General features: G+C 28.8%; 2 protein-coding genes across 2 annotated transcripts; one reads left to right on the top strand and one right to left on the bottom strand.

Moving 5' to 3' along the window:
- Nucleotides 1-83: 83 nt before the first annotated feature.
- EMC7 (ER membrane protein complex subunit 7) lies at nt 84-3,017 on the top strand. Its single transcript, XM_014427179.3, has 4 exons — nt 84-385; nt 1,218-1,476; nt 1,585-1,659; nt 1,802-3,017. Exons 1-4 carry the CDS (start codon nt 159-161, stop codon nt 1,946-1,948), a joined length of 708 nt encoding a protein of 235 aa, XP_014282665.1. The 5' UTR covers nt 84-158; the 3' UTR covers nt 1,949-3,017.
- Nucleotides 3,018-6,638: 3,621 nt separating this feature from the next.
- Nucleotides 6,639-11,181, bottom strand: LOC106684833 (Surfeit locus protein 6). Its single transcript, XM_014427119.2, has 4 exons — nt 10,942-11,181; nt 10,777-10,839; nt 9,071-9,151; nt 6,639-7,445 (listed from the first exon to the last, which is right to left on the bottom strand). Exons 1-4 carry the CDS (start codon nt 11,090-11,092, stop codon nt 6,826-6,828), a joined length of 915 nt encoding a protein of 304 aa, XP_014282605.1. The 5' UTR covers nt 11,093-11,181; the 3' UTR covers nt 6,639-6,825.
- Nucleotides 11,182-11,214: the final 33 nt, after the last annotated feature.

The following is an 11,214-nucleotide window of genomic DNA, read 5'->3' as shown; positions in this document are numbered from 1 at the left end:
ATAAAGTTTAAATTGCTTTTGTCATCTGTTTGGGTTGGACCGAACCTTGAATTTAACTTCTATGGTACTTGTCAAAGACCTACACAACCTACTTTAGAATAACCTTATAGTGTAGCAGCTGTTAATGTAATCACTGTTTTAGGCCTAGTAAAGATACAATGGAAAGTTCAAGTTTTGCAAAGGTGTTATTATGTTTTGGTCTAGTTTATTATTGTGTACCCAGTAGTCTTTGTTTGTCTGAAAATATTGAATTAAACATCAAAGATGTACAATTTTCTTCTATAACTGGAAAGATTTTCCCTATTGAAGACCAATGGTCTTTATTAAATTGGCAAAGTGAAACTGATGTTCATTTGAAAGGAGGAACACAAAAAGCTTTTTTGAGGTAGGGTTAATGAGGTTTATACTATATTTAGTTAAGTTTTACAATGAAAGATACTGTATAATGGTTAAGGAAGGATTAATATTCTGTAACTAATTCTTACTTATTAGATAGAATGGATACTTTTCATGTAAGTATTTATTGATTCTATTGGTACAGGTTAATCTAAAGATATAGAGCAGGATATCCAAGCCGAGGTCTTGGATGGCAGTGCAGTCAACAAAAAATACACTTATAAACATAACTTATTTCCTTTGAGGGTGATGATTTAAACTTTTTTTTTTTAAATTTATTATTATCAACTGAATAACTTGTCTCTTAGACTTGTTCTTGCTTTCTATGCTAGGGTATATAAACGTACTATCTAAATGTATGTACTTTGTATTTTGGTTTGAATGAAGTAATTCTATAGGATAACACTGTTAATACTGTATAGCTATTCTAGCAAGTGGGCCTCAAGGCTATACTGACCCCTGACTTCTCTAAGGTAATGTTTGTCATCATGTCCTATTATATGAGAGTACCAAGATAAATTTAGTGAGATATCCATGAAATAAATATTAAAATAATCCAAGCTTTTCCAAAACTTTCAGCTATTATAACCTTCTATTCTGAAACAGTCTTTGGTATTATTGATGCATAAGGGCTTTTTTTATATACCCAATTTACGAAAAATATATGAAGTGTTTTTAAAAATATCAATAGCTTGTTTTTCTAAAAAAAAAACAACAATGAATCTCTTCTATTAACCAGTGTTTATCTATAAATCTTTTTTTCCTTCATTTCAGAGAAATTTATTCTTACTGCTATTTAAATTAAACTGTTTTATTTTTAGGGATGATGGCTCATTTACTTTTTCCAATGTTCCTCCTGGCTCATATATTATTGAAGTTACCAATCCACATTATTCATATGAACCAGTTAGAGTTGAAATCAATTCAAAGGGGAAAATTAGGGCCAGAAAAGTGAATTATATTCAGAGTTCACAAATAATTCAAGTTCCATACCCATTAAAACTTAAGCCCTATGGAATGACAAGGTTCTTTCAACTAAGGGAACAATGGAGAATAACTGATTTCCTTTTTAATCCAATGGTAAGTTTTTTTTTTTTTAAATCAACTGTAAGTGAGCTTCTTATAATAATATCACTAAGTGCTATTCTTGCTAATATAACATTTTTATTATATCATTTTACTTCTCAGATACTTATGATGGTGTTCCCCTTATTGTTAGTAATGGTTTTACCTAGGATGATGAATGATCCTGAAGCAAGAAAGGTAGATTAATTTCATTTGAACATAGCATACTCATGTATCAGAACATTCTTTTCAGTTCTTAGCTTCAAAAGTATATTTTCATAATTATTGATTTTTTTCCTTGATGATTTTTTCCTTTATTGTATCTTTTTTTTTTGAACAGGAAATGGAGCAATTTAGTAACTTAACTAAATATGACATGCCTGAAATGTCAGAAGTAATTACATCATTTTTCGGAGGAGGAAATGAACAAAAAACTAAATCTATCAAGCCCGCAAAAAAAGGAAATAAAAGTTCCAAAAGTGAATAATATTGACAATATTTAGGAATGAAGAATAAATGAAAAATTAGTATAAAATATTTTAAGCCTCTTTCATGTTCAGTAATTTAATATGTAATAAAAGTTGTTTTGTTAACTTTTATTCCTTAATTACATATTGAACTACTGAAAAGCATGTGATATATGAAGTGTTGACTTTGCTCTTCAAATATATGGTGAAAAATTGATATAAATATAGATTTTTTTGTTGCTATTTTAAGCAACAAAATAATTTGAAGTAAGTTACTCTCAAGAATATTTACTATATAAGATAATTAGATTGTGTGAGATCTAATACTGTTAAAACCTGAAATGATTTGTTTTTTAAAATGATCTGTACTTATTTTTTATTTTAAATCATAGTAATTTAATATTGTCAGTAAGTCGGTATATCATCTATGAACTTTTAGAACTGAAAAATAACTTTCCACTTGTTGCTCATTTCTGTTTACAGAAATTATTCTTTATATTAATATTTAGATCTACACTTGGTAAAAGTTTATGTTTTATAATTATAACAACTCTCCACTTTTTTTTATTAGTAATGAAAACAATATTCTATGAATCATAAATATTATCAATTAGAGTTTTTCATTCTCTAAAGCAGCAACAATTCTTTTTAACAAAATCAAAAGTTATGCTTATTTTCAAGGAACTATCACATAATTATACACCAGAATCTTAAGCTAATACCCCAGTCTGGTTTATAAAGTAAAGGTTGTGTAGCTTGGAAAAAAGTTGAATCATTAAAATGAAGCATTCAAAGATTTTTTATTTATACTTTATTTTTTAGTAATACAAACATAGTTAATTATTGTAATAAAATTTGGATGTCTCACCCAAATAGTTTATATTTAGTAGATCATTAAAAAAAAAAAAAGTTAGAGAAAAGGAGGTTTATAATGTTCTAATTATGAAAGTATGGCAAGATTTAAAATATCTTAAGTATTGAAAAACCAATGAAAATAGCTGACTTTTTCATGAAATAACTTTGCTGTTATTATTATTTTGTGTATTGTACATACTTTTTCAAGTGCATAATAAAATCAATGTATACCAATGAGTCTTTAGATCCCAGAACCAGATAAATACCACTTTCAAATTTTATGTTTCTATTTATTCCTTAAATTAATTTATTTGGATCCCAGAACCTCTAAATCCATTTTAAAATTTTAACTTTTTATTTAATCATTAATAGTTTTGGTACTAGATTATCACAAGATAAAATTATTTTTCCAAGATATTTTATTAAAATTATTTAGATATTTGTTTTTTGTACAAATTCTTTTATCTAATGATAATCTAGTGTCAAAAAGGCTGATAGTAAAAAAATGAACTTAACTGGTTTTGAAATACTATATACCTGCACATAGCAGAGAGATGCTTTATTTAGCCACGCTACCAACATAATAGTCATCACAGTAGATCAGTTTATACAAAGAGCCACTTAAATTTAAAAAAAATAAAAATATAGATTTAGGAAAAAAACAAAACAAAAAGTTAGTTAAAAGAAATACTTCGATGAATAAATAAGTTAAAAGAAATAATTTAATAAATAAATACATAAAGGGAATACATAAATTAAGACACAAATCGATAGCTCTGAAAACTAAAAACAATGAATAATCTCAGAGCTACTTCTCATGCAAGTGATGAGGTATGATCCCCAGGGAGTCCAAAATAATATTTTCTGCCAAGATCGCTATATCCCCAATGCTAACACCTAAGTCTTCTAAGAATCCTTGTTTTATCTAGTGTTGTCCTATGAGATCTGAACCAGAGGCCTCTCATGGAGAACTCTCTCTCTCTCTGAAGGTCTCGCAGAATTTTTTCTTAAGAATAGGAACGCTTTTTTCATATATTTCCTACTTTTCCCTTTTCACTCCACCCACCCGATTGAAGTCATTATTCTCAAATCTTACTGTCGGATCCAAGACCAGAGCCGTACCTCCTGTTTTAGAGAATGCCACAATATCAGCGTATCTTACAGATCCGTCGGTGTCCACTCATTAAACCTCATTGAAGCAGGTGGTCTTTTTTCCCAGGAACTTCATCAATTCTTTGATTCTGTAGTGCAGGCGTGTTATAAGGAGGGAGTTGTTGAGACATTTTCCCAAGACATGGAGTTGTGTTTCAGACTCTCTGCCGCATTTGCGACCCAACTACTTGCTGTCCATTGGCTCCTGGGACTCCACACAGGGGTGCATAGTTAACATTTGGTTTCAGAGCATTCACCCTTTCTGACACCAAGAGTACCTGCTTCTCACACACATATCTATTAGCTTTCGGGGTTTCTTTGAAATGGCGAACACCAATATCCTGCCACCTGCAATGGGCCCACTCTTCAAAAGTATTCTCACACAATGACTGTCGTAGAGCTCTTCCATTTTGGTATAGATAATCCAACCCAGTCTATAAGCACATGCCTCAATTTGAGCTCCATAATTAAATATAGATTGGATTAGGGCATCTGGAACATTCAACAGTTGCTGGGCAATGAACCAATGCTGCAGAAGAGCTTCCCATTGGCAGCAGATCAGACCCAGTCCTCGATATCTCCTGGGTGCATATAACATTGCCGACGAGGTGTTAGCAGAGCCCGATGATGGCCTTGATATCAATATCTTCCAATATCGTAAAATGTATCTTTATAAGGAGTGCAGTCTGGAGAGGGTAAGTAAGGCCCAGGAACAAGTGTTGATTGACAATGTTGATCTTTTGTTCCCGCTTGAGCAAACATGAGCTCACTAATTTATCTAGATTATTATTTAGCTTCATCACCACCTCTTCTCCAAATACTAGCTCTCGAGAATGTACATCCCAAATATTTGATGGTGTTGTCGGCCTTTGCCGTTTAGATTACATCAGTATTCTCAAGGGAGAGATTTGTCGACTTCAGCTCTCCTTTGTCCATTATGATACTCACACTTTTCTGAGGGCATTGCTTGGGAGCGTCAGCATTCATTATGGTTAGAACCACTTTCTTTCTTTGTATTGAGCCACTTCATACTGATACTGCTCCTGCCGACGGATCCTGTCTGCCATATTAGCTCTCTGCGGATTCAATATGTTTCCTGCATCCTTGTTGGCCATTTCGGTTTTATTCTTTCTTCTCATTTTGTATTCCGTGTTAATATTTTTTAAGATTAAATTAAAAAAGTGCCTACTGCTTTGTCGAAATCCTCAGAGTTAAATTCTTTTCTTAACATCCTGAAAGACAACTGACCACTTACTTGTATCAACAGCATATACTGAATCTCCAAATTTGTAAATATGGAGACAATAATATCAAATGCTAAAAAAATAAAATAAAATAAAAAATTTAAAATTTTTTTTTATTAAGATATAAAAAAATTTGATAAAAGTTAATAATATAAATAAATTAATTATTAAAATTGGTTAAAACTATGAGAGTCATTAAGTTAAAATATAAATACAAACATTAAAATATAGGAATATGATAAAAACATAAAATAAGTCAATTAATTTAATAATTGGTTAAAATGTGTTAGTCAATAGATAAAAACATATATACAAGTATTAAATAGGATAGGTTAAAAACAAAAACATAAATTCAATTAATTATAAAATATATCTGATTATTTTCTCATACCCAACTGATACCACTAAATTAATGAATGTCTATCCACGTTCATCAATACTTACACTGTTGATTCTTGAAAGAGTAGAAAAAAAAAAAAAAAATTTACAAATCAACCCTTTTCCCCGAACAGCTCTGGTGTATCACTATTGTATCTCCTAGCCATATCCCTGATAATAATATAATGATCCAATTAAGCACAATGCGACAATATTTAAAAAAAAAAAGAAAACAGATTACAAAATATTCTCTGAAAAAGTTAGTGAGGATTTGAAAAACTTCTCTGGCTAGGAGAAAAAAAAATGATGTTCTACATTTTTTCCCTTCAAAATATCTACACCTTGGATTTCCGAAACCAGCTATTTCCTAACAGTGGTTCTACAATAGTAGTAAAATTTGAAAACCCTCAGGAAAAGATGGATTTTTTTTTTAATGAATAATGTATTAGAAGCCAAATTAAATATAATTTATATTAAGCTAGATAGTTTAGGAAAAACAGAACTACATTTTATACCTCATCTTCTTTGTTTTTGTTAGTCTGTTTAGATAAATATAATAAATTATCCTGGATTTCCACTGATTATTCTTTTTAAAAATAAAAAACTTAAATACATCAGTGAATGAAAATGAAACTTAAATTATTAAAATGATTAACACATACATTTCAGTCATTACATATACCTTTTTCTTTAGACAGCTGATTATGTATATGTATTGACGTAAAGGTTTAAAAAATAGTATCGAGTTGGCTAAATTTATGATAGCATTAATGTTTATTATAGCATCATTATAAGTAGAATTGAGGAGGTTACTTTCGAAGGGACACACACACAAATCCTATTAGCACAAATTTTCATTGAGGTGATAAAATAAATAAGGATATTGATTAAATATTTATTTTAACTTAACCTTGCATGAGAAAAGTATTTGTCTGTCCAGTTTTGGCAGAAAATGATTGGGGGTGGGGATCAATTAAGTTATTAAAAAAAAAAATAAAGTTTTTTTTTATATAGATATGTGCTCTTTTGAAAGTAAGCTCCTCAATTATTTGTAGATTTATAAAAATAGGTTAAAAAGATGTATTAATAACTTCATTCTTTATTCATATGTACATATATAACAAAAAAGGTTAAATAACAATAAAATGAAGGTATATAATTAATTTTCTTTTTCTTGTAAGATCTATCAAATTCTACAGCATAAAAAATCAATAGAATGGTGTACTTATTTGCACAGTGCACAGAGTGGTTGTTGAATTTACTTTCTCTTATTTAGGTAGAATTCTTCCTTTTTTAACTAACATCTTCGTCCGCTTTTTACTTCTTTCTTTCCTTTTCTTTACAATATTCTCCTGTCTTTTCTTTTGTACTTTTTCTTTCTTCGATTCAACTTGCTTTTCTCTTTCTTCCCACTTTCTTTTACTTTTATTTTTTCTGTTTTTTATTTTACTGACAGATTTTTTGAGAAGTTCTATGTCATCTTTGACTTTGACACCTTCTGCTTTCTGAATTGCACTATCCCAAGCTTCTTTAGACTTGATTTCTGTTAGTTTTTCTTGTTTTCCTTTAGATTCTAATTTTTTTAACTTTAATTTCTTTTTTTCAAGCTTTGCAAGTAAACTTTTTGGATCAAGTCTTTGTTTTGGCGTTGAATCAGATTCTGATATTAAAAACTTGTTGAATTTGATGTCGGTTTCCTCTGGTTCGTCTTTAATAAGAGCATCCTTTGTGTCATTATTTGGCTCAAATATCACATTTTCTGATTCCAGTTTTTCCAATTTAATATTATTCTTTTTTAAATTTTTTCTTTCCTCAAGTTTTTGTTTTTTTTTCAATCTATTTTTGAGACCTTTCTTTAATAACCTTTCCTTGTAACTTGCTCTTTTTCCTGCAAAAAACAACATATAGCTTAATATATTTTCTAACCCATATTTTGGCATCATAACTGCTTTCAATGAGCAATAAGTACCAATGTGCCAATGTAACTGAAATACTAATTATAATTACATTTGTTATGAAACACTTAACTAATGTATTCATTCAAGAGATGCTTTAATATTTAAAAAATCTACACATCTAAAGAGAAATAAACTAGGACTACCCACCCATTAATTTTTTTAAATAAAATAACTATCCTTTAGGAATGTACACAACAGAATACCTTTTAACAACTGAAATATACTAAAAAAAAGCAATATATATATTTTTTTCAAGAATCTAACAGCTTAAATGTGACCACTTAGAGAAAAATAGTTTTGTCTGAACAACTAGATACCAACCATTTGTGAATATATTTTGGTAAATATCAACAATACAAAAATACTTATTAAGTTATTTTTTATGTAGTTTTTCATAAACCAAACAACTGGATACCAATATTTTGTAAATTTATTTTTGGCAAATATCATGAAAATTACAACTCCTACTAAAACAATTATTGTACACTACTTTGTGTACTTACATTGAATTAGCTTTAATTTGGAGAGGTAATAGATATCCTTGCATCTAATAGTTTCTGAGATATAGTTTTTCATAAACCAAAGGTTTTGTACAAACAACTAGATACCAAAAATTTGTTAATTTATTTTTAATGTGATTGCTAATAGACATCAGTATGTATAATAATTCTTGAGATACGTTTTTCCAAAATCAATTCAAAATTTTAAAAAATAGATAAATAATCAGAAATAAATTTTATTTTTTCATTAAATGTTGCTTTTATTTTATTATACAGATTTAAAGTATTTTTATCTTGTGTAGGTACACATACTGCAATATTTCATTTAAAGTAGAAGCACTTGGCTAAATATAAAAACTAACCTAGTCATTAGAAAGCTAGAGAGATTATCTACAACTATTATTTTACAAATTATTGTAAGAACATAGATTTCTAATGTCATGGTAGTAATTTAACAAAGAATTGAATGTTTCAATTTTATAAAATATAAATTTTTTCAATGGAGTGCTCAGTCTTTTAATTATTTTAAATATAGTAAAATAGTCAGAAAATTTTGATGTATTATGGGCGTTCCACTTAAAAATCACGACGGAAATTGGGGTGAACTTAGTTTCTTCATATTAGAGGTAGAATACATAGATTAAAACAATTTCCAGCTTTACCTGAATTTTTCTGCATCAATTATTCGCCTAATTTGTAGAGGTTTATCTAGGATTTTATCAAGCAAGTAAAATGACGATTGAAGGAACATGATCTTTCACATTCATTTAATCTATGTTTTAAAGGAAAAATGATTGAAGGAACGTCAATCTTTATTTTACTAGCTAGATAAAAGCCATATAAAGTAGTGAAAAATGTTAAGAATAAATAGTTATAGTACAGTACTCTTTAACAGCCATCTGGGTCATCTTCCTTCATCAAACATGTGATTAGGATTGATGAGCAATGAAAATATAATTATATCTTATTAGTGTATTGAAAAATCGAATACAAATCTTTATTAGGTCAAATTATAACTGAGCGAGTGAAAAATAATAGCCTTATATAAATATTACCTCTTAAAGTTTCTATTCGTTTATGGAGCTCTTCAATGGTTTTGGCACGGCTAGTTTTTGCCACAGCATTTTCTAATAGAGCTAAAACAGAAATATAATTTACATAAAACAAGCTGTTTGATAACAATAATTTCTTATGTTTATACATACTAAGTAAAGTTAATTTGTAAATTGTTGTTCGTAGGCTTAAAAACAATCATAACACTTGAGTACTTTAAGGCCTCAATAAAAAAAACATATTTCATAGGACATCTCCATAAAAAAAACAATGGCTATTTTGCGAACTTAACATTCTTATAAAAACTATGTCAGATTAGGTTTACCAACATGTACTTTTATTCTAATTATTTGGAGTGAGATTTTATCTTCACCATTTCCCACCTCAACAAGTGCCCTCGCTAACTCATTCTAGCAAGATGTACATATTTGGAGAAATCAACAACTGCATTTGGAGGTTTTGGGCTTTTCCATAGGATATACAATACTTGATTTGAGCTCCTTCCCTATTAATCCTCATTCATTATTTCGCCACACATACATGGCAATATCTTATTAAAGATAAAAAGTGCTTGCTCATTTCCTTTGATTTGATTGGGCCCATGATTCAATTCTATAAGTCAACATTAAAAGGATCAGGGTTTTGGTATAGTTGTACCTTCATAACCCTCTAATTCAGCCAATACTTGACATCCCTTAAGAACTCTGAGGAACAGACATAATTTCCTGGTATTGATATATTGTCTTTGCATAATATGTGTAATGTAAAATAATTTAGTAGGGATAAATCATATTAAGAATCCTTATTACAATACTGAAAGCGACCTAAAGTGTATTTTTTAAGGAAAAAAAAAATCCTACATATCTACAGCAACTAAACTTACCAGTATAACATATTAGATATCAAGTAATTGTTAGTTAATAAGAGGAAGCATTATTGTGCAAAATTTTTTTTGCAAAATTTGAAAATTTGAGTTTTCGACCTAAGTCCCCTGAGTCCAAATAATCGAAGACTCAAAAAGTGGTCTATGTGTGAACAGCCTTGCTCAAAACGAAAAGTTTAACAGACTTGAAATGACATATTTAAGGTTAGTATATACCTAGGATGTTGCAGCAACTTTTTGTAGACAGGCCGAAATTGCCACTTAATAGGATTTTATTTTTCTAAAAGAGAGACCCAAATGATTTTGAATAGACGCAGTAAATCAATATACAATCAAATGATATTATCTAGAAGTTTTACCCATTGAAATAGTATGATAGAGCTTAAATACTGAATTTTCAAAAAAACTTTGTTTAAAGTACATTTAATTTTGTTTATATTATATGAAATCATCAACCATTTCTCATTGTTAGTAAAACATATAATGGACAAATATGAGCTATGAAAAAATTAGATTAATTTTGTTAGTTTTAAAGATCCTCATGAATATTCTGGAATTGGGATACTACTAACTAATTAAACTGTCACCAACACTAATTCAGGATTAGTAGTTTTCCTGGTAGTAGAAAAATACCAGAACAATAAATCACAATTACTATTTAATGTTTTCAACTTAGCATTATGGTAAATAAATTAGAGCTGGACTGCAAAAACAAATCTTCAATTTAAAGATAAAAATAAGTGAGCTGCAGTATAAAATATGTTTAAATAAGTGACTAAAAAATGAACACTAATAGATTCATGAAGGATATATATGAAAACTTACATGGTTTTTCCGGTAATTCTAATTCATCATTTTCTGAGTCCTCTTCATTCTGATTATTTTTTCCTTAACAAAAAAATAAACATTTTGCTTAGTTAAATAAATACACACAGTAGTTTTTAATTTTTTCATATAAAAATAATCATGAGATATTAAAATTAAAATCACCATGGTTTGTAGTGAATTTATGTGGTAAAAATTTATTAACATAACCACAGAGTAAATCAGCATTAGTTATATTAAGAAGAATTTTCTTTTCTTTTATTTCCAATAGTTTAAAAGATGAAGATAATAAACATTGTTTAAATGTATCCGCCATTATTGTCCATAAGTAAATACAAGTCAAATTCCTAATACCAACTTTGAATTCTAAACAGCCCACGTGCCACCATACACTGGCCAGGTTTGTTTACAGGCCAGGTTATCAGTGTTGCCAATTTT

Source organism: Halyomorpha halys, unplaced genomic scaffold, assembly GCF_000696795.3.
Source record: "Halyomorpha halys isolate HHAL.00 unplaced genomic scaffold, Hhal_1.1 Scaffold624.1, whole genome shotgun sequence".
In the NCBI taxonomy this organism is placed as follows: Eukaryota; Metazoa; Arthropoda; class Insecta; order Hemiptera; family Pentatomidae; genus Halyomorpha; species Halyomorpha halys.
Note: the sequence above shows the minus strand (reverse complement) of the source record. Positions and strands in the feature narration are given on the sequence as shown.

Bases quoted from the DNA above. Each gene is read 5' to 3' on its own strand.
- EMC7 (XM_014427179.3), top strand. From the start codon at position 159: ATGGAAAGTTCAAGTTTTGCAAAGGTGTTATTATGTTTTGGTCTAGTT. The intron at 386-1,217 runs GTAGGGTTAATG...TTTTATTTTTAG, and splicing joins ACACAAAAAGCTTTTTTGAG to GGATGATGGCTCATTTACTT. The intron at 1,477-1,584 runs GTAAGTTTTTTT...TTTACTTCTCAG, and splicing joins ATTTCCTTTTTAATCCAATG to ATACTTATGATGGTGTTCCC.
- LOC106684833 (XM_014427119.2), bottom strand. From the start codon at position 11,092: ATGGCGGATACATTTAAACAATGTTTATTATCTTCATCTTTTAAACTA. The intron at 10,840-10,941 runs GTGATTTTAATT...TTTTTTGTTAAG, and splicing joins TAAATTCACTACAAACCATG to GAAAAAATAATCAGAATGAA. The intron at 7,446-9,070 runs GTAATATTTATA...TGTTTTTTGCAG, and splicing joins ACGAATAGAAACTTTAAGAG to GAAAAAGAGCAAGTTACAAG.